This window comes from Stenella coeruleoalba, assembly GCF_951394435.1.
Source record: "Stenella coeruleoalba genome assembly, chromosome: 7".
Taxonomy (NCBI): Eukaryota; Metazoa; Chordata; class Mammalia; order Artiodactyla; family Delphinidae; genus Stenella; species Stenella coeruleoalba.
The window spans coordinates 120524891-120545645 of NC_137153.1; the positions used below are offsets into that span (position 1 = coordinate 120524891).

At 60.2% G+C, this 20755-nt stretch overlaps 1 protein-coding gene across 5 annotated transcripts in view; it reads left to right on the top strand.

Moving 5' to 3' along the window:
* The window catches only part of VAV2 (vav guanine nucleotide exchange factor 2), a 177542-nt gene that overhangs the window by 89852 nt on the left and 66935 nt on the right, over nucleotides 1-20755 (top strand). For all 5 annotated transcript variants that reach the window (XM_079927729.1, XM_079927732.1, XM_079927733.1 and 2 more), the window contains exon 3: nucleotides 7222-7280. In XM_079927729.1, the coding sequence (XP_079783855.1) occupies nucleotides 7222-7280 (59 nt within the window). The remainder of the gene's footprint in view (nucleotides 1-7221; nucleotides 7281-20755) is intronic.

Sequence of the window (20755 nt, forward strand, 5' to 3'; positions counted from 1 at the left end):
CTCCTATGTGTTTTAGGAGCCGAGCTCCAGTGCGGTCCCCGCCACCAGCGGTGAGACCTTGGTCCTGTCACCATCCCTCTCCGGGCTTCAGTTTTCTCAACTTGTAAGTAAGAGCAGGGCAGCCCCCGTGGTGGGTGTGGCTGTGGAGACGGAGGAGTGTCCACGCACAGAGGGAGCTGAGGGCTTGCCAGGCGCTGGCTCCGCTGGAGGTCCACTGCAGGCAGAGTGATGTGAGCCCACCGTCACGGGTCTGAGAGGGCCCAGGGCTCAGGGATCCCTCTGTGTTGGGTCGCAGGTGTCAGCAGCTACAGAGTCCGAGGCGTGAAGATTTGGGCTGCTGGTCGCTGAGGCTCGGGGTGGTCTCTTCTCCCTGCGTGTGAAGGTCTTGATCTGGACCCACCGAGCGAGGAAGTGCAGCTAGATTTGGGGAATTGTTTCAGATCTCACTGAAAGCTCAGTTCAAGGGCACGACAGAGCAGTGGGCCAATTCTGAGATATCCACAGTCTTTGCTCTCTTAGCCTAACTTTTTCTTTCCTCCGAAATCACTTTCCAGCTCCCACCCTCTAAAGGCTACCAGACCCTCCCTCCGAGCACTCCCCTCCCAGGTTGCTGCGGGTCACTTGGCTCTGCGAGTGGCATTTTTTTCTTTTTCATTCTGTATCGCTGTCTTGGGGCTTGGGGTCTGGCCCCCTCCCATCTCCCCGCATCCTTTTGGCACCCTTGAAGGAAAACCCCATCCGTTAGGTACCGCGGCACTGCTGTGCAGAAGGCGGTGGCTGAGAGGTGGCCGTGTTCCCCGCTGGCCTTTGTGTCCCGGCCTTCTAGGGGCAGAGCTGGAGCACGGAGCTGTGGTTGCCCGTCGTAATGAATCACTCCTCGCCGGCCGCTTGTCGTTCCGAAGGCAACAGCACAAGTGTTTCTGACCTTTTTGCTCTTGATGCGGAAAGAGGAAAAAAGGAAGGGCAATGCCGGCTGAGCTGGAGAAAGCAATTTATAATGGTTTGCTTCTAAATATGCAGCGAGTGAGCTGTAGATTTCCGCGATAGGTGAGTTTCCGGGCAACGTATTGAAATGAGGTTGGTCATCTGGCCCGTTTTGTCTCCTCGGAGCTGCTGGTGTGTTCGCAGATGAGTGGTTCTGGCTGATAAGAAAGTCTTGCTGGTCTGTGCAGTTCCTGCTTAATGATTCCTAATGACCGAGGGGAGCTGGGGCGGGAAGCCCACTTGTCAGCGACTGGGCAGCGTCCGGCCCTTTTAAAGGCCGACTTGTAGCCATCTCTGTTCTTGCACTGGATCGTCTCTGCCCATTCTTGGGTTCACGTTTTGAGTTGCAGGGCGGTGACGTTGTGTGATGACAGCAGAGGTGTGACGGATAGACCTGGGCTGGGCTGGCTTACACGGGAGGTGGCGGAACCGTTCAGAGAGCTTCCCGGTGGGCAGAGAGTGTGTGCGCGTGCGTGCGTGTGTGGGCTCTGCTCCACGCAGGCCTTCTGGGATCCAGGCTGATGGCGGCTTTGCCACCTTTAAATGAGGCTTTCAAGGTCACCCAGGAGCAGGGCGGTTTCGTGAGCGAGGTCTGCAAAGCAGCCTGCTTGATGTCTGTTCCCAGTAACTGCAGGCGAGGCTGGAAGATGTGGTCTGGTGGGGCCTGGAAGAGGAGTTGGGGGGCTTTTTGCCCACTGCGGGCTCCCGTGTGGAGTACGGTGCAGCTGATGGGAGCACGGGGTTGGCTGACACAGACTGGGTCCAGTTCCTAAGTCAGCCACTTATTGCTGGGTGACCTGGGGCAGGGTTCGTGTTCTCTCTAGTCCCCAGCGTCTGCATCTAGTAAGTGGAGAGTTGGGGGAGAGAACCTTCCATACAGGAACCATGTTTGTGCCATGCTAATCCTATGACACTTAGTAAGGGCTCAATAAACAGTAGCTCAGGTTCTCATAATTAAGAAGTGGGGATTGGGAGGCAGGTTCTCATTGGAACCTTTGCTGTTGATCCTGTCTGTCCATCTGTCCGTCCACCCATCTGTCGATCCGTCCGTGCATTCATCCATTCTTCATCCACCTACCCATCTGTCTGTCTGTCCATCTGTCCACCCATCCCCCATTCCCCCACCCATCTACATGTCTGCTCGTCCACACACCCACCCGAATCCCCAGATATCCTTTGAGCCTTCTTTAAGTCACTCTGTGATTTAGGCCGTCATATAAACTCGGTGAGCTGCAGTTTTTCTCACCTGGGAAATGTGAAGAGGCAGCTCAGAGCCTGGGTTTGAAGGTCAGATGTGATGCCAGCCCCAGAAGAGCTTGGAAAAGCTGACCATGGGACATGAAAGGTGTCGATCGTCTGGGATGCCTGAAGCTGTCTGCATGGAGCCCCTGGAACCACGGCCTCTGCTCGCCCTGTAGGGAAAGGGGAAAGCGTGGAGGCTGAGAGACATGTCACGGACCCCTCCCCCACCCCACCGAAGGTACAGCGGGGGGGGGGATAACAGAAGGTTCTCCTCTCAGAGCCCCAGCTGACTGTGTAAGCTTGAGCGAGTCCGCGGGTCACTGGGCCTTGAATTCCTGTCTGTAAAATGGGGCCACAATTTCAGTCCAGCCTATCTCATGGGAGGGAGCCTCCTGGGGCTCTCGCAGCTCTGAGATGGCGTCTGTTGGGGAGCAAAGTGGCCCTGAATCTGATCCACCCTCTATTACGTCCCGACCACGAGGCACGGTGCCTGCACTCAGCCGCGTGCATTAAACGTTTGATGAGTGACTAAGTCAGAGGAGCTAAAATCAGTCATGTCCTCTAGGCTGAAACAGCATTTTCATGAGCTCATACTTAATTTACTTCCCTTTTCTGGTATTGTCTGTCCTGTCCTATCCCATCCCACCCCCCCCACCCCCACCCCTTACCATCCCATATCATCCCATCCCACTCCGTCCCATCCCTTCCCGTCCCGTCCCATCCTTTTCCGTCCCATCCTATCCTACTTCACTGAAAAAATGCCGTTAGGACCCGCCCAAGTTTACGCCTCACCAGGGGGTCACCACCTGCAGTTTGCAGACTCTGCCCCGGAGCAGTAGAAGGTGAGTCGTCACCTGAGTTACAGCCCTTGCTGGGCAGGAGGCTGACTGATTATGGCTGGGCCTCCTGCAGCCCAGGGACGACCCGAGCAGAGGAGGGTTGGCAAGCCCGGCAGCCCAGAGCTGTCTCCGCCCACTCGGGGCCAGGCCCTTGAGGCCGCTGTCTAGCTGCTTCCCCGTGCAGGTTTCAGCAGAGGCTTCAGCAAAGGGGTAACGGGTCCAGAGCTGCCCGGAGGCCTCGGGATGTCCTCCCTGTCTCCCCCTGGAGACCCCTGAATGATGCTGCTTTTTGGAGTCCGAGATCCCCTCTCTGTCTGTCTCCTCATCTCTCCATCTCTCCCTCGGCCTCTGGTCTCCGTCTGCCTCTTCAGCCCTCGCCCTGAACTCCTCTTTTTAAGTCGTAACAAAGGCGCGAGCCTGAAGCCAGGAGCTTCGCCCTCTTCCTGTGTTTTCATCTGAATAGGGGGTGGGTGAGGCAACCCTTAATCACCGCGTGGATCTCCTCGCTCCCCTGGTTGTGCAAAACCCCCTTCTGTGAGCCGTTTGTGAGCACCTGCTGCAGGCCAGCCACCTGACACACTGTTCCGCCGAGTCCAACAGAGTCACATGAGAGACACGCTTTTCTCCCCCATTTCACAGACAGGCAAACTGAGGCAGGGGGGCCAGATTTGAACCCAGGACTGTCTGGGCTCTTCCTCCCCAGCAGACCATCTGGCTGCAGCCCAGACCCGCCCCGGTGGCCCCCAGCCGGGCCCCACACATGCTCTGCTTGGGCCACCTTCTGAGGAGGAGCCGCCACCTCTGTCCGAGCCTTTGGCCTGGGCCCGGGGGTCTGCATTCTAAAGGTCCTCCCACGCACGTGTGGAAGGTGATTGGCCACCGGTGTCTGGGAATCTGTCTGCCTGGATGGAGGCCGGGTGGAGAGCTGCAGGGTCAAAGCAGGCCACGCCTGGTGGCGACGGGGCCAAGACTGCCGTCCAGGGTCCAGACCCCGGACCCCGGCCTCCCAGCCTCTGGGCTGTCACAGCCGTTCTTGTTCCTTCACCGAGTCTTAAAGGAGCTGAAACATTAAAGGTCACAGTCAAGACGTAGATGCAAGTGAAGAGCACGGACAGCCGTGGCTTTGGGGAGTTGGCCGTGCACGTTTCTCCTCCCAGCAGGACTGGTCCCCGTGGGCGCACACCCTTCTCCTGTCAATCCCCTGCCCGGCCCCTGCACACACGTTTCTTTGTTTGCCTGGAGCTGAGGCTCCTTGGGCCCAGGCGGGAACAGTTGGTGGATCGCTGAGCCCAAAGGTCTGAGCCGCTTGTATGTGGAGGGAAGGGGAAGAGGGAGGGAGGAGGGAGAGCAGGTGCCGTGTCTTTTCATTCATTATCAGGGATGCAGATGAGAAGTGGAGATAAAAGTTGGGGAAATGTCATCCTTTGACATTTACGTTTTCAGAGGCGTTGGCAGGACTGTGGGCCAGGAGGTTTTTGATCATCACGGGAGAGCGATGCCTCTGGGGAAGCCCAGCTCCTCCATCCTGGGAGTGGGGCAGGCACCGGCCAAAGGCGCCTCGGGAAGCCGCTGAGGTGCTTCACGCCCCCCACACCCCTAACCTTTCACGCGGGGCCAGTGCCCCTCATCTGACCCCATGGCTCTGAGGGGTCCCACGTCTGTTCCCAGCAGCTCCTGCCCTGGGCCTCTGGTCACTGGAGTGAGGTCCCCCCTGGTGAGACCTGAGATTTCCCTTCTTGCACAGACACCAGCCAAGAAATGCACAGCCCACGCGGAGCGGGGGGCAGGGCACCTCCGGCAGAGCTGGGACAGTTAATCCTGTTAACCCCGTTTAAGGAGCTGCTCCCGTCTGGTGACACACATCCAGAGCGGAGCCCTTTACAAACTGCTAGTGACAGGTTCCAGCCTGGAGCAGAGCGACTGAGAGCTCAGGACTGAGTGACAGGTTCCAGCCTGGAGCAGAGTGACTGAGAGCTCAGGACTGAGCTTTGCTGTGGTCATGGCAGCAGGAGAAGCCATTCTGTCCGCTGGGACTGTGGACACGTGGACACAGGGACCGGTCTCCTGGCCTCAGCTCACTCCGCTGTGGCAGTTCCTCCCTGTCCTGGGCTCCACCTGTATGAGACTCGGCCTCGGCCCTGACTGCAGGTTGGCAGACAGGTTTCGTCTCCTGTGCCGATGCTGACGGGCTGCTGGTGCCTTGTGTGGACTCCGCAGGAAGGACTCTAGGCCTGTGTCTGGCTCCACGCGGAGGAGTGCGGCAGTTGATTAGTAATGTCTGCCACGGTAGGCGTAGGAGAGGGGTGGCGTGTGTGCCCTCTAGTTGCTAAGCCCTTTGGCCCTAACACTTCCAGCATTCTGTCTAGTAACTATAAGGACATCAAGCAACATTGCTTTAATTTTTGTTCTTCCTAAATATTTAGAGCCCTTGAAAGCCAAGAATAACAGCAGAAGCCAAGTTGCTCGTTGTTTGTGAAAGGCCTCTCGGAGCACACAAGTGTGGGCGCCCTGGCTGGGCCAGCTGCACAATAAACCCATTGAGTCTTGTCTGAGAAAACACAGAAGAACCCTGTCATTCTTTGCATTCATAACTTCCGTGCGTCCCGGCCCCTGAAATAGAACCCCTACCGGAAGACAGCGCACAGCACTCAGCTTGTTGGCCCAGTCTGCCGTCTCGCCAGCTGAGAAAGGGCCCTTCTGTATGGTTTGGGGTTCTCTCCCCCTCTTTTTTAAAAAGAAATTGCTGCTAGAAGGAGAGCTGCCCACAAGGAAGTCTGAGGCGTGTGTCCCGGACGGGGGACTTCGGGAAGGTGACCTAGCCTCAGTTTCCCCGCCTCCCAAGTGTGCACAGCAGGCCTGGCCTTTAGGGGTGTGAGGATTCGCTGGGATGATGGCCATGAAAGGCCCATCAGACTCAGTTTCTGAGACAGCCAGCGCTCAGCAGAGGGTGTCTGTGACTTTAGCAAGTGGTCATCACGGGCCACGTTCACGTTCCCCGTCCTCAGACGTGCACCCACACACACCCCCCACCCCCGCACCCGTGCACACGCAGCTGGCTCTCAGAGTCGAGGCTTGCCCCTGCCTCCTCGGTGCTCAGGTGTCTGTCACGGCAGGTGCCCCGTCAGTCCTGCCGGGAATCGTGAGCAGCTTGTGTGAGCTGTGAGTCATTCTCGGGTGCGTTATGCTGTGTTCGGGGTCAGTCACCGCCCTCTCCTGGCCTCCGTTACCCCGTGACCATCTGCGGAGCCTCCTCCCTGCTTGCCGCTGGTCATTTTGGAGATCTGTGGAATGGCCACGTGGAGGCCTCTGAGGCTGGGAGCTGGGTGGGTCCTGCGTATCTGGAGGGGGCTGGACACAGGGCAGGACCGGGTTGGGGCAGGGGCGGCAGGTGGAAGTGCTTCTCGCCGAGCACTTCGGGAATTTGAGTTTGACGAGTCTTGTCCGTCTGGGGAGAGCCTGCTGGGATCCCCTCGTGAAATCTGAACCTGGGCTGCTTCGTTTTCCGTCTATACTCCGACCCCCCAGGGCGCCGGGCATCTGTTTAAATGGTCCTACTGGAGAGAGGAGGGGCTGGAAGGGAAGGGAGCGTTATGCTGTCTACGTTGTGCCCCGGGCTGCTGTGTCACCTTGGGGAAATCTCTTGACCTCTCTGGGCCACTGTTTCCCCATCTCTGAAATGTATCAGCACCTACTCGGAACAGGAGTTGTTATTAATCACATGGTAACTTGCAGAACAGGAGCCTGGGGTGAGCACTTTGTAGGCATGATGTCTGAGCAGACAGACGCTCAGTGGCCCCGATGAGGCAGACCCTCTCCTGGGGGAGAACGAGACTCAGGGAGTGGTTGATGTCGGAGCCCCGGGAGTCAGCAGAGGGGGTCTGTGAGCTCAGCCCTGCTCCTCTCCAGGGCGCTGCACCGGGCGTGCAGCAGCCCTCAGCAGATATTAGTGCACCAAAATGACATATTTTGCACGTCAAATACAAAAGGGCTGTCTTGCCTAAAAAATCTTATGCTGTGTTTTTTTTTGTTATTGTTTACCAAGATGAGATGGGCTCAGTGAACTGTTCACGACACCTACAAAACACTTCATGACAGTTTTATGATGACTTTAGGCTTTCTGGTGAAATTACAGAAGCATCTTTTCGTCTCCCCCCAGGTCATCTCGGCCGTGTCGAGGCTCTCCCTGCACAACTTGGCTCAGACCAAAGGAATCAGGTGAGCTTCGCGGAACGCGCGCTGCTGAGTGCCTGCCCTTTCATCTTCATCCGCCGCCCGCGTGCCCTGTCGCAGATTTTGGAGTTTTGAGCAGACACCGTCTGCCCTGTGTCTTTCTCATGAATTTTCAGCATGTTGTCAGGTTGCCTGTTGGCAGCGGCTGGAAGGGGCGGGGAGGAAGGGAGAGGCTTCAGCTCACACCGGGGAAATCTTGCAGCGTGTTACTGATGGCTGCAAAATCTCTCTCGATTTAGGTAATAAGATCAGCAAATTAATCCTTTCACAGATCATTGCCTACCTAAATGCATCAGAAGTGGGTCTTGCCTCGCATGAAGTAGCAGTGTTTGTTTGCTGTGATGGGGCCGAGCCAGGGGACCTCTCTGCTTGGGGCTGCGGGCCTCCCGGCAGGAATCTCTCCACTCTCAGCTTTAATTCTGCTTGGATTGCAGAGAATCCCATGGCCCCCGTTGGTCTGATCTCTCGTCCCTGACACGTGGACGTCGTGGGGCGAGGGGCCCTGGAACTGTGAGGGCGGAGGGGGTCAGGGGAGATGGGGGGATGGGGGCATGCCGGCCACGGGGGAGGGGGACGGGGCGGCAGCCCCAGGTGAGGACTGGTCATTGTGTATTCTGACCCATGGATTGGGGTCAGCGAGACCAGGTTTCCATATCCAGTGAGGACAAGCACGGGGCCTCCCTTCCTCGATGTCCCTGGGGATTGTGGGCTAGCAGGGGGGGGATGAGAAGCTTGGGGGGGCAGAAATAGCTCCTCCTGCGGGTGGAGTGGATGGGGTCGCACCTGGCTGGGTGCAGGCGACTTCGTGAGGGTGGTGGAACTACGGAGGGGCTTCGCCCTGGTGTTGTCGTGGAGGGGGGCGCTGCACATGCGTGGGCCGGGGGTCCCAGGACCAGGGTGCCTACAGCAGTGGGACCCTTGGTGGGGCTGTTTGCCCAGGTCCAGAGGGTCACCGGAACAGACGCAGATATTAGGGAACCCACCCAGAACCTCTTTCTCTGTCGGGTTCTCCAAGGACTCAGAAATTTCATTGAATTGAGGATTTTTTTTTAATGTCAGCTGAAGGATAGTCTGTTTAAAAATGTTTTTAAGCTGCTATTAAGCACATATTCGAGAATATTTATAACGCGTTTAGGGTATAAGGAGTAACATTAAGACGAAACCCCTGTACCCACCACCCAGCCTACGTTCTAGAACTTCTGCTATGAGGCCCCCAGTTGCATGGGCTGGTTTTCATTGTAGCTTTTGTCTGTAATAGGAACATGTTAAAAATGTTTAATTGAGAAGAGCGAGTTGTTTCCGGATACAAAGACAGCACGTGGATTTTTTTGTGTTTTTCCCAGAAACGGTCGTCCGTTCTTTCCCCCGCTAGCCCGGGACGACAGGCGGTGTTCCGGGTCGCCTCTCACCCGTTCCAGCACATTCTCCACCTGCGTGCCTGTCTGCATGTACACGTAGGCGGGAATGAAGTCCTGCCACAGAAGTTAGTCATTTTCTCTGCTTTGTCACGTAGCGTGAGAATGTGAGCTTTTCTCTCAATCCATTAAACGTCCTCCCAAACAGGGGCCTGCTGCCAGGGAGCCCCGCGGTGCCCCTGGGGCGGACGAGCCAGCTGGCTGTGCTTGGACTCGGTCCTGCGGTGGCCTGAGCACCGTGCCAGGCTCCCCACGCCGTGCCCTGCCGTGCCCAAGGCCCGTGACCGAGGCTGGGACCGCCCTGTCTACAGGCTCCTGGAGCCTCAGTTTCCCTGAGGGTTGACAGCCAGCCATAGGGTCTGCCGGTGGCTTAGAAGGTGGTGAGGGGCCTGAGAGCGGGCGTGTGACCTCTGATCAGCGTGGAGGCCCCTGGGGGACGGGGCGGTGCCCTCCCTCCTGGCCTTCTCGCCCCCATCCCCCCTGACCTCTCCGCCCGCATGGTCCCAGGGCCCCCGCCCCACGACCCAGGTGCCCCCCAGGCTGCTCCCGTGGTGCTCTCCGAGGCTGGCAGGTGAGCTTGGAAACCTGCCCTCTCCCCTCCCTGTTCCGGGAGCCGCCCGGGCAGTGTGTGGGCACAGTGGCCCCCTGGATGGGGAATTAAGACCCCAGCCCTGAAGGTGGCCGCCCCTAGGGCGATGGTGAGCAGAGAGGGTTGCGATCTGGGCTGCGGAGGTGGTGAGACCCGGCTGTAAACCCTGCACCTGTTGGCTGTGTGCCTCGTGTGGGAAGCCCCTCTCTGAGTCGGTGCATGGGATTCACCCAGGGGGCTCATCAGGGTTCATTCAGATGCGGCACGTAAATCCCGAGGTCCGTGTTGGCCCACGGAAGGGCTCAATACATACTATAGTTTGTTGCAGTGATGTAACAGGGTGCGTCGGGGGCCCCCAAGACCACCCTCGGGTCTGACGATTCGCTGGGACTCAGAGAACTCAGCAAAGCCGCTCTACTCAAGATTCTGGTTTATTATAGCAAAAGGAACCAGATACAAATTAGCAGGTGGAAAAGGCACATCGATTGGCATCCAGGAGAGACGCTGCACGAGTCTGCCAGGTCTCCTCTCTCTGCTTCATTCTCCCAGAACGATGTGTGATGTCACGGGTGAGGGTTGCCAGCCAGGGAAGCCCCCCTGAGCTTTGGTGCCCAGGTTCTCGTTTGGGGTGGGTCATGTAGACATGGCTGACTGCCCACGTGGGTGACCTTAGCCTCCAGCCCCTGCAGAGGTCGAGCTGGTACGGTGGGGCCCTAGGCCCCCCCATAAACCCCATCATTTCCCAGACTCTGTGGCTGGGCCCAGGGCCCCCCAGGTAGACAAAGATGCTCTTATCAGCAGGACATCCCAAGGGCACAGAGGTCCCTGCTGGGAGCCGCGGGACCAGGGCCTGATCTTTCTAGAATGTGCAGGGTGTGGGCAGCCCAGGTCTGCTGGGTTAGCCCTTACTGCACACGGGGGAGGGGGAAATGAAGGGGATGGGGGAGGTGTTTGCAGACAAAAGGAAGAGGCAGGACCTCCCGGGAGGAGCAGAGCCTTTGCAGGAAGAGCTGCCCTGCTCACCTGCATCTCCTCCTCGTCTGTATCGCTCGGTTTCCCCTGTGCCCCATCCCCACCCTGTGTTTCTTCTCCCTCCTCGTCTGAGCCCCAATCCAGAACGTTCCCAGGGTCCCTTCCCTCCGCAGCCCCCTGGGGACAGGACCTCCATCACTTCACACGGCTCACCCACCCTGAGCCTGGGAGGCGGGCTCCGACCGCCCCTGTAGCACGACGTATTTGAGTCGTCTCTCCTCGTGCGCCGTACAGGTTGAGTCTTCGCGGGCAGTTTACCATTCTGGGAGCCACCGGCGCTGACACAAACCGCTAGCTGTGCTCCCTTCCCTTAAGAGCATTTCACAGTGTTGTTAATTAGCAGAAGGTGTTCCTTTAGCCAAACCCTTTTCTGTTTTGAAAACCCACAGACCGAGCCTGCAGCCCTGCCGAATCTCTTCCTCTTTTCTTTCGTGGCTGGATAGGAGCCCAACATGGTCCTTTAGAAAAATGATCATTTTCACAACGCTTGCTCTGTGCATAATGAGACGATTTTCCACAAAAGCCCCAATCATGCTTCTCAGAGGCTGATGAATAGGAGACCTAATCTAAGAGCCGCACCCTGGTGCTGGCTGGGGGATCAGGAGCGATGTGTGTGTGCGGTGGGGGGGGATCCCTGGGGAGCCACCCAGCTCAGCGTGTGGGGATGTGGGTCCTTGTCGCAGCCGGAGCCGGCCCTCCGGACTGAGGGATCATCACGGCTGGGAATGGCTGGGAAGGAGGAGACGGTGAGACCGTCTCTGCGGCTGAAACTGAAAGGTGAAGCCAAGGCGCCCCCCGCCGGCAGAGGCCTCATCTGCCAGCCACCTGCTTGTTGAGTGACCTTAGACAGGGACGCTCTTGGACCCTCTGTCTCTTCTTCTGTAGGCTGGGAAAGCTCTCCCTGCCATGCAAAGTTGCCGTGAGCCCGTACACTGCAGCGCGATTGAGTGCAGCCCCTGACACTCTGTGAACGCCCACGGGCTGCTGGCTGGGTGGTGGGCCGACAGGTGCCCCCCAAAAGATACATCCACCTCCTAACTCCTGGACCCTGTGTGACGGGGAAACGGTTCTCTGCAGGTTACGTTTTTATAGATGTACTTACACCTGTAGTTGTAAGAGGGCGGCAGGAGGGTCAGAGTCAGAGGAAGGAGGTGTGATGACACAGAGGAGGTTGCAGTGATGTGGCCACGTGCCAAGGAACGCGGGTCGTCTCAGAAGCTGGAAGAGGAACGGATCCTGCCCTGGAGCCTCCGGAAGGAGCCAGCCTTGCTGACACCTTGATTTTAGTCCCTAAGACCCATGGCAGACTTCTCACCTTCCGGAACTGCAAGATAGTAAACCCGTGTTGCTTGGGGCCACTGTGGTGCTTTGGGACAGCAGCAGTGGGAGTGAATGCAGACGGCATGGGACAGGAGCCTTAGGAGCGGGTGGGGGCCTGTCGTGGCGCCCTAGGCGCGTGGACGTCCGCACACACGCCGCGCTGGGTCCAGGTGGTGGGCTGGGCTCTGGGTCCTCACTGGGCTGAGTGCTTCTGGGAGCAGGGACCAGCCTCCTTCCTTGATTCCCTGGTCCTAGCCCAGCCCCACCACCCTGTCTCGTGCCCTCTGGCTTTTTACTGAGCTGCACTAAACTCCACCTAAGCTTCGTCCCTTTGAAGTGCACGGTTCGGTGGCAGCTCACACACGTTCAGTGCCGCCATCGCCCCTGTCTTACTCCCAAGCGTTTCTCACCTGAACGGAGGGATCCCACCAGTTGGGGCAGCGGCGCCTGCAGTGTTCCTGATCCTGCCTGGGGCTCTGTAGAAGGTTCTAGAAGGGGAGGGTGCTCCTCATGGCAGAGGCAAGGCTGGTGGGGAGGGAGCGCCTGTCTGGGAGGTGTTGGACGAGGGCGTGCAGGCAGGGGAGGGTGGGCAGTCAGGCCTGGTCAGTTTGGTTTCCTGTGTTTCAAGGACCCCGGAGCTGCTGTGACGTGGCAGCCGAGGCTGGTGACCCGCCGTCACTGGGGTGGGTGGGGTGCTTCACGCCTCAAAGGGGTGCATGTTGTGTGGGCCAGGCCCTCGCTCGAGGGAGCGGGTGCGGATGGGGCTCCGCCTGGCCTGTCCCCCCACTCTGGCCTCGCAGGTGTCCTCACACGGAACCCACCTCAGAATAAGGAGGGGCAGCTGAGGCCAGTGTGGGGCCCCCGCCTGGCGAACAGGGTGGTCGCAGCGTGTGCATTCCTTTCGCATTCTCCTAACAAGGTGACACCTGCTTCCATGCAGGGCCCCTCCCGGGAGGGAATCTACTGTTGCATTAAACCTCCTGCCGAGAACCCTCTCCCCACACTTGGTGACAGTGACCCACACTCGGGGAGGAGGGGACAGCCCTGGGGCAGCGGGGAGAACCCAACGCTGGCCTTGGCGACACCAAGGCCGTGTCCTGTCCACGCTGGCCACGGGGACGGAGCTCCCGGGAGGCACCACGGAGCCTTTGAACCTTCCCCACCATCCAGGGCCTGCAGCGTCCTTCCCTGGACACCTGAGTGCTTACCACCGGCAGCTGAGCCTGGGCCCCATCTGTGAGTGGGGTTGTCGGGAGGACGGCATGGAGGAGGTGGGCCGCGTGCTTGACAGACGGTGGCAGACAGTGGCCGGTTGACTCTTCCTGAGTCCGTCGCCACCGCAGACACCGGGAGGGCCGCTTCCTTTCACCCGTCACTCACCCCTGTGCAGAATTTTGAAGGAGCGCTGTGTCTGCTTCTCTCTGCCGCTACCACTGTGGGCGCGAGAGCTGGAAGGGGACACGTTTGTTCAAAAAGAAGTTAACTGGCCGTTTCCCGCGGGGCAGCGGGGAGGTAATCCGTGCTGGAGGCGGTCAGGAGAAGCGGGATGCAGCCCGGCAGGCGGGGCGTGAGTAGCCAGCTGGAGCTTCCGCGCAGGTGGGGGTCTTTAAAAAGACACAGCGCAGCTGAATGTCTCTCTGCCGCACTCCCAGATCGTCGCAGTCGTCGCCGGCTAGACGTGCCCGTGCTGTCAGTTTGCCCACAGAACATGTGCATCTGGCCGAGCTAATGGACTTTTATTGTTGTTCCCTCCCCTCCCCCACCCTCACTCGCTCCCTCCCATTCACCTGCCCGCCTGTCCTGTCCATCCAACCCACCATCTGTCTGTCCGTCCGTCCATCCTTCCTTGCACCCATCATCAGTCCACTTACACATCCACCCATCCGTCTGTCCATCCCTTCTTCCAGTTGCCCGTCACCTGTGCCCTCATCCAGGCACCCATCTGTGCTTCCGCTTCTCCGTCCACACCCCGTCCTGCCACCCTTCCTCCATCTGTCCTCTTTCACGTAAACGTCAGTCGGTTGGTCTCCACGTGGTGCTCTGAGGTGGTCAATGGCTGGCAGAGTGATCCCCAGCACGGAGCAGGCCCTCGACAGTGCGTTGCAGTGCAGGGCGGATGAGGAAGTGACCCGGCCGACTGGGGGTGGTGCTGGGGCGCTGGGTCAGTTTCTGCATGCCCCCAGCCTCCATGGCCTCCTGGGTAAAGTGGGGTCAGAGTGGTAGCCCCCTCCCTGGGCTGTTGTGAGGATTCACAGGATGGCCGTGACGGTCTCAGCACAGGGCCTGGCACATAGTAGGTCCAGAGCGCTGAGGGACAGGAGGAGGAGAAGGACCCTCTCTGCATGGGGGATCTGCCCGCACCTGTCTGGGAGGCTTGGGGCAGGTCGAGTGTGAATCTCCCCATTCCGATTCCTTGGCTCCCACACCTGGCCCTTCATCCCCCACTTTTACACACGGGGAAACTGAGGCCCAGAGAGCTTCCCGAGCAGGTGGTGACGGGGCCCAGGGAGTCATCTGCTCATTCATTCATTCCTTTGCCCATTCATTCATTCTGTCAGTGCTTGGGGATGCCAGCAGCTCTGCACAGGTGCTGGGACGCGTGGGGGACCAGTCACTGTCAGGTGCGGAGATGGACACCGGACCCCGGTCACAGGCAGCCGTGTGCAGGGCAGGCTGCGGGGAGAAGCCGGAGCGCGACCCCAGGCCACAGGCACGGGGTTAAGGGCCTAAGAGACCCGGGTCTGGGCTGCCGGTGTGGTTTTTAGCAGGTTTCTTAGCCCTGGGCCTGTTTCCTGCTCTCTGAAAAGGAGCCCGGGGCGAGGGCCAGTGTGGAGTGGCCCGAACACAGTTCTCAAAGCGAGGCCTGAGGACGCTGCCTCCCAGCCCTGGCTTCCCATGGGGCCCCCGGTGAGCCCGCGGGAGGGCAGGTGTCCTGGGCCGAGTGGTGGCCCCAAGAAGATATGCCGCCGAACCTGTGAATGTGAGCTTTGGGGAAAAGTCGTTGCAGATGTAATTAAATTAGAGATCTTGAGATGAGATCATCCTGACTACCCTGTGGGCCTTAAATCCAAAGACAGGTGTCCTTATAAGAGGCACACGGAGCAGGGACCCAGGGACAGGGGAGGGACCTGGAGGCGGAGGCGGAGGCAGAGACTGGAGTGACGCTGCGAAGCCCAGGACCGTCTGGAGCCCCCGGGAGCTGGGAGAGGCCGGAGGGCTCCCCACAGAGCCTCGTGTGGCCCTGCCTGCCCCTTGATTTCAGGATTTGGGGCCTCCAGCACCAAGAGAATGAAGTTCTATCGTTTCAAGCCCGGGGATGTGGGTTTTGCTGGGCAGCGAGCTCTGGGACGGGGCCCAGGCAGGGGTCCCTCAGCCTCTGGCATCCCCGGTGCGTGGGGGCGCAAAGCTGCAACTCCTGAAAGCTGAGCAAGGGCCCCCAGGAGCCCCGACCCGGTCCCAGCACAGCCCTTGCCAGCCTGAGACCTGACTGCCGAGGAGGAGGCCAGCGGCTGGCAGGGAGATTGGGATTCAGAGCCCCCCTCCAGTTATCAGGGATGGGAGGTGGGCCTCCAAGGACAGTGGTGTCCTCACTGGCAGGTGCCCTGTCCCCAACGACATGCAGTGTTGGGGGCTGTAAGAATGTCCTCGGGCACTGGAGCCCCAGCTCCGCCCCCCTCCCCAGGCTTGTCCTTCCCTCTAGGGAGCGAAGACTGCTTCACTCTGTAACAGGCAAAACAATCAAACGTTGCCTTCTCAGCAAATGCCACCATTAAACATTTATTGGGCAGCTGTGTAACATTATCCGCTCGCTTTCAGAGACGGAGAAGGAAATCTTGTCCTGTTTTGCAGTGGGATTTATCCATGTGCAGAAGGGATGTGAGGTCATTAAAAATGCTCTGGAACAGAATGTGACATCGCGGTGTGGCCGGCGGTATGGGGGGATGTGGCCCTGCTAGCCACCAGCCCCCGCCCCCCAAGCCCAGCTCTGGGGCCAGCAGGTCAGCGCTGCGCTCTGTGCAGCCCTGAGCTCTGCTCCCAGCTGTGGCCGGTGGGAGGGGACCGGCCCAAGTCTCCGCCGTGGCGGGTGGCCGGCTGAGCCCGTGAATCAGACCTGCCGCCTGGAGGTGCAGCAGCATCTGCAAAAGGTGTTCTGGTGCTTTGGGGACATCCAGTTACACGGTGTGACAGCAGCGCTCGGGTCAGCCTGAGTCCCGCTCATCTCCCTGTCGGGAGAGGGGCTTTGGTAATAAAGGGACAGCCCCCCCGATGTCACCTGGGTCATCCTTCCCACTGTGGGTCTCCTGTCGCGCCCCTCCTCCGTGCCGGCTGCTGCTGCGGTCAGGATGGACCAGCCTCCTCGGTGCCAGCAAACAGCCCCGAGTCTCGATGACTTGCTGCAGTGACCCGTGTGTGTCGGCCGTGTTCCCCTCCACGCCACTTGCCCCCAGAGCCAGGCTGACAGACGGCCTCCTGCTGGAACAGAGTGGCCACCGCGGCAGGGGAAGGAGACCCAGCAAGTCACCCACTGGCTCCTGCAGCCTCCGCCCCGTCGGTGAAGCCAGGATGTCCAGCGACCAGAATTCAACCTGCCCCGCTGCGGGATACTGCCCATCCCTGCGAGGAGGGGCTGTTGTGTCCCGTTCTAGAGATGAGGAAACTGAGGCCAAGAGCCTGGGGGCCTGGCCTGAGGTCAGGCGTTTAGGGACTGGTGCAGTGAACCCAGATATGGCCCCACCAGGCTGCCTCGGAGGGGCCCCTGCACCGTCCAGCCCTCGGTGGGGGAGCCCGTGCCACCTGAGCCTGCCCGCCGCCCGCCGTGTCTCCCTCACCTCCGGCTTCACGCTCAGGCACCGGGTCCCAGCCGCCGGTCCCCACCACCGTACACCTCATTTTTAGGCAACTTGGGGCGATATTTTGACAGGAGAGAAGGGACTCTTGGAATTGACCGTCTGTCTGGCTTCCCTTGACGTTCCCTGCTTCTTCCCTCTTGGTTATCGGTTTTCCTTCTTTTATTTTTATGGATTCATTTATTTAGTTTTTAATTATTTTTAAGTCTCATGAGCCCAGCATTCAACCCCCAAACTAGAACCTTCTAGCTCACAGGGCAGAAGGAATCGTATGACCGCCCGCTGCTCTCCCGGGTCCGGGCCCGGCAGGAAGGATGGTTAGCCACCATCCTTAACTTCGGGTCTTCCACCTCCTTGCTCCTGTAAAATTAGTCTTATTGTATTTCATGCGTAGTTTCGTGTAGCCCCCGTTGTTTCGGACCTTCAATACAGAGTCACCAGGTGTGAGCTGACTCCTGGGATTGCTGTTTTCACGGCTGTCACGTGATCGGTCAGGTCGTGGTGTGCAGTTCTGTCCTGTGAGGCACGTTGGCCTTTCCGGAGCTGCTCCTGTCCCCCGTTTCCCATCCCCCCCCATCGTAGCAGCAGCAACACACATGGGGCGGAGCCTTCCCCACGGGTCAGCGCACAGAACGTGCACCTGGACCCCGGGAATCAGGATTCAACCCCATTTTGCAGGGGAGGCTGAGGCCCCAAGAGGGCACCTCTAGCTCAGGGTCGCCCAGCCGGTTGGGGTGGAACTGGGACCTCATCCTCCCATACTCCCGTGGGAGTCATCTGGGCGTCAGGGGTCCTGGGGCATGGGCCCAGCACTGACCCAGGCACAGAGCTGCTGCCCGGGGCATCTCCGGGCCCTTCCAGCCTCAGGTCCTGGCGGAGCTGGCCTCTGGGGGCTGGGAAACCAGCCTCGGGTCTCACCTGCTGACCCTCACTGTTCCCTTTGGGGTCACTGGTAGGGAGACCAGGGCAGGCCTGTACCCTGCTCGGCACTGGAGGGTCCGGCCTCCACCATGCGATGTGATGCGGGGCCACCCAACGGCTGAGGCGTGGTCCTGGCCCCGCCCCTGGTGGGCTCGGCGGCTGCAGGAGGCTGGGTCCCTGCCACTGAGCTCCCACGGGCCCGGCACGTCTCTCCAGCTTGGGAATCTGACTGGCAGTCCGGGAGGGGGGTTTGGATGGGATGGGCGTCCGGCTCGGGCCCGTCCCAGGAGGGCAGCAGTGAGGCACCAGTGGTTCTGATTAACGCCGAGGCCTGGAGCCCGGCCCTGAGGCTTGGCTGGGCCCTCGGCCCTACAGACTCCAAGGTGAGCTGGACAGCTGGCCCGAGCCCAGCCCTCCCTGCCCAGGGCCACCTCCAGACCCAGGGCTGGCAACATCCAGAAGGGCTGCAGTCCAGTCCTCTGCTCTGAAGTAGCCAGGCCGGACCCCCGGGACACGTGGGGGGCAGCAGTCCTGTCCATGCCCTCACACGAGCCCAGAGCAGCCTGCTGCCCAAACACTGGCACGCACCTTGCCCTGCACCGTCACCAGTCATGTGCACCTGCTCCAGGGGGATGAGTCTGAGGCTACGGCGGCAGAGGGAGGAACGGAGGTCCTCAGATGCAGGGGTCAGTGCCCCTCTCCGAGGACATGGCCTCGATCTGGCTGGCCCCCGAGGAGTGAGCAGAGCCAGTGTGGACAGGTCTGGGCATCGGAGGCCCAGGCAGAGGTGCTGGGGGGTGGGGGCGGGGAGGGGATGTGCTTGGTGTCCCTGTGGGATGGAGAGGGGCCGGGGGTGGGAGGAAGATGGTGTTGGGAGGGCTGGGCAGGGTGGGGGGTCTCTGGTCTCTCTGAGTGTGAGGGGAAGCCCTGGGGGTTGTTTCAGCAGGCAGTGGCCTCTGAGATTTTGTCTAGAAACTGCTGGCCCCGTGTGGACTGCAGGGGCTCCAGGGTGGAGGCTGGGACCAGTGAGGGGCTGCCGTGGGTGTCCAGGCCGGAGAGATGGTGGCTCGGGGGAGGGGAGCGAGAGCCTGATAGGCCACAGGAGGGGCTGGCGGTGCAGGGAGTGACACCCCACCCACCCGCTTGGCAGGTCAGTCCCTCTGGATGACCAAGAGCTGCAGCGCAGATGCTGCCGGACGCCTGGGCAGGGGCGGGGAACGCAGGCTTCCTCCCGCCTGGGTTTCTTCCCTGCTCTGACCCCTCTTGGGAATAGTCCTGGCTCCAAGCCCGGCTCTGTCACTTCCTGGCTGGTCTCTTCGGGCAACTTTCTCTACCTCTCTGAGCCTTGGTGTCCTCATTTGTGATGAGACGGTAATCCCCATCTTGTGGGGGGCTGTCATGACTGACGGGGAAACCCGAGGACACCCCCATCCAGAGGCCTTTCCTGGACCCCTCGTTTGTGAACTGGGGGGAGGGCTTGGGTTTCACTTGTGTCCTTGCAGCAGGGTGTGTGTGCTCCTACCTCCACCCCAGACCCTCAGCCGGGCGGTAGGGGCTTGGCCCGATTGCCCTGGAACAGTCCCCTCCTCTGGGCAGTAGGTGGAGGGCTGGCCAGAACTGCCCCAGGAAGAGGACCTGCTTCTCTACCCGGAGTCCGCAGACCAGTCTTCCAGCTGGAGCATCACCCACCCCAGCTCTGCCACAGAGATCGACTAGTGATGCCTGCCCCGGCCAGAGGGGATGGGAAGGTAGGGGTGATTGCAGGCAGGCCCGGGTTTGCCCTCTCCGTCCTGGCGGACCCACCAAGGGGAGGGACCCTCCTGCGGGCCTGCAGAGGCCTTCTTAGGACTTGGTGGAAGGGCCAGGGGCTGACCCTTCACTTCCCAGCAGACCGGCAGGAAGTGGGGGGAGGGGAGAGGAGTGCCTCCAGCTCTGACACCCCAGCCCCCCAGCCACCATCTGTTCTCGGAGGTGGGAGAACGTGGCTCAGAGAGGGGAGGGGTCTTGCCTGAGGTCACACAGCGGCTTGGTGGTCTCTCAGAACCCCCACTCCGGGTCTCCCCAGATCCCTGAGGAGGGTCCCCAGCTAGTCTCCTAGGCTTCATGTATTTACGAGGAAGATCTGCTTTTTTAAAAAATAAATTTCTTTATCTTTGGCCGCGTTGGGTCTTCGTTGCTGCACGCGGGCTTCCTCTAGTTGTGGCGAGCGGGGGCTACTCTTTGTTGCGGTGCACAGGCTTCTTATTGCGGTGGCTTCTCTTGTTGTGGAGCACGGGCTCTAGGCGCGCGGCCTTCAGGAGTTGTGGCACGTGGGCTCAGTAGTTGTGGCGCATGGGCTTAGTTGCTCCGCGGCATATGGGATCTTCCCAGACCAGGGCTCGAACCTGTGTCCCCTGCATTGGCAGGCGGATTCTCAACCACTGCACCACCAGGGAAGCCTGGAAGGTCTGCTTTTCTGACACGTCCCAGTGGGTTTACCGTCCAGAGCCAGCAGTGTGGACTGGACACCCACCTGGCACAGCCAACCACTGGTTCTTCTCTTTCTGACTCTCACTGCTGTGCCCGGATGTGACCCAGACGGGCCACTGTCACCGTGTCCAGTGCGGCCGGGCCGTGACCGGGTAGCAGGGGGAGGGTCAGGGGGCAGCTGCAGCCCTGCTCTGCTGTTACAGGCCTCACAGGGCCAGAAGGGGCATTTCGGGGAGCAGACAGCTTTGGACGTGGAGAAGGAGAAAAGGGAAGAGCGTTTCCAGTAGCCGCCCGGGTGTTCCGGGGTGTAGCTTTCCATGCGTGCTCAGAGCTGCCCTGGTGGGGGGCCCCATCCCCGCCCCGCAGCCGATGGGCTCTGGAGCCTTGGCCAGAGCCACCCGCCTGCCCGGCCTGCTTCCTCCTTGGAGCCGAGCCTGCCCCGTCCATCCCCTGGGGCCCCGACTGCGCTTGGGCGTGGCCAAGGGACCCTGGCGCATGAGTGAGCAGTGCGGAAACTTTTTGTGCAGAGTCTGCTGGTGAAAACGGGGCTGCAAGTGGCCTTGGGCCTTGGGCTGGAAAGAGAGGCTGTTGCGGGGCGGGCCGTACGGGCTGTGGCTCTGGGAAGCCCCCGTGCTGGCTGTGTGGCCTCTCTGTGATGCCTCTCGTTCCCCGATGGCCGTTTCTAGAGCGTTCCATCCAGGCGGGGCCCTGGCAGGCCGCTGGGATTTCCCGTCTAGGCCAGGCAGGTGTCCCCTGGGAAGAGGTCAAGGTGGCATGAAAGGAAAACAGCCGAGTGGCTGCAGGGGACTCGGCCCCGCTGATCCGCTGGCCTTTCCGCTCCAAACTGCAGCCGTTCCGAGAAGCGGG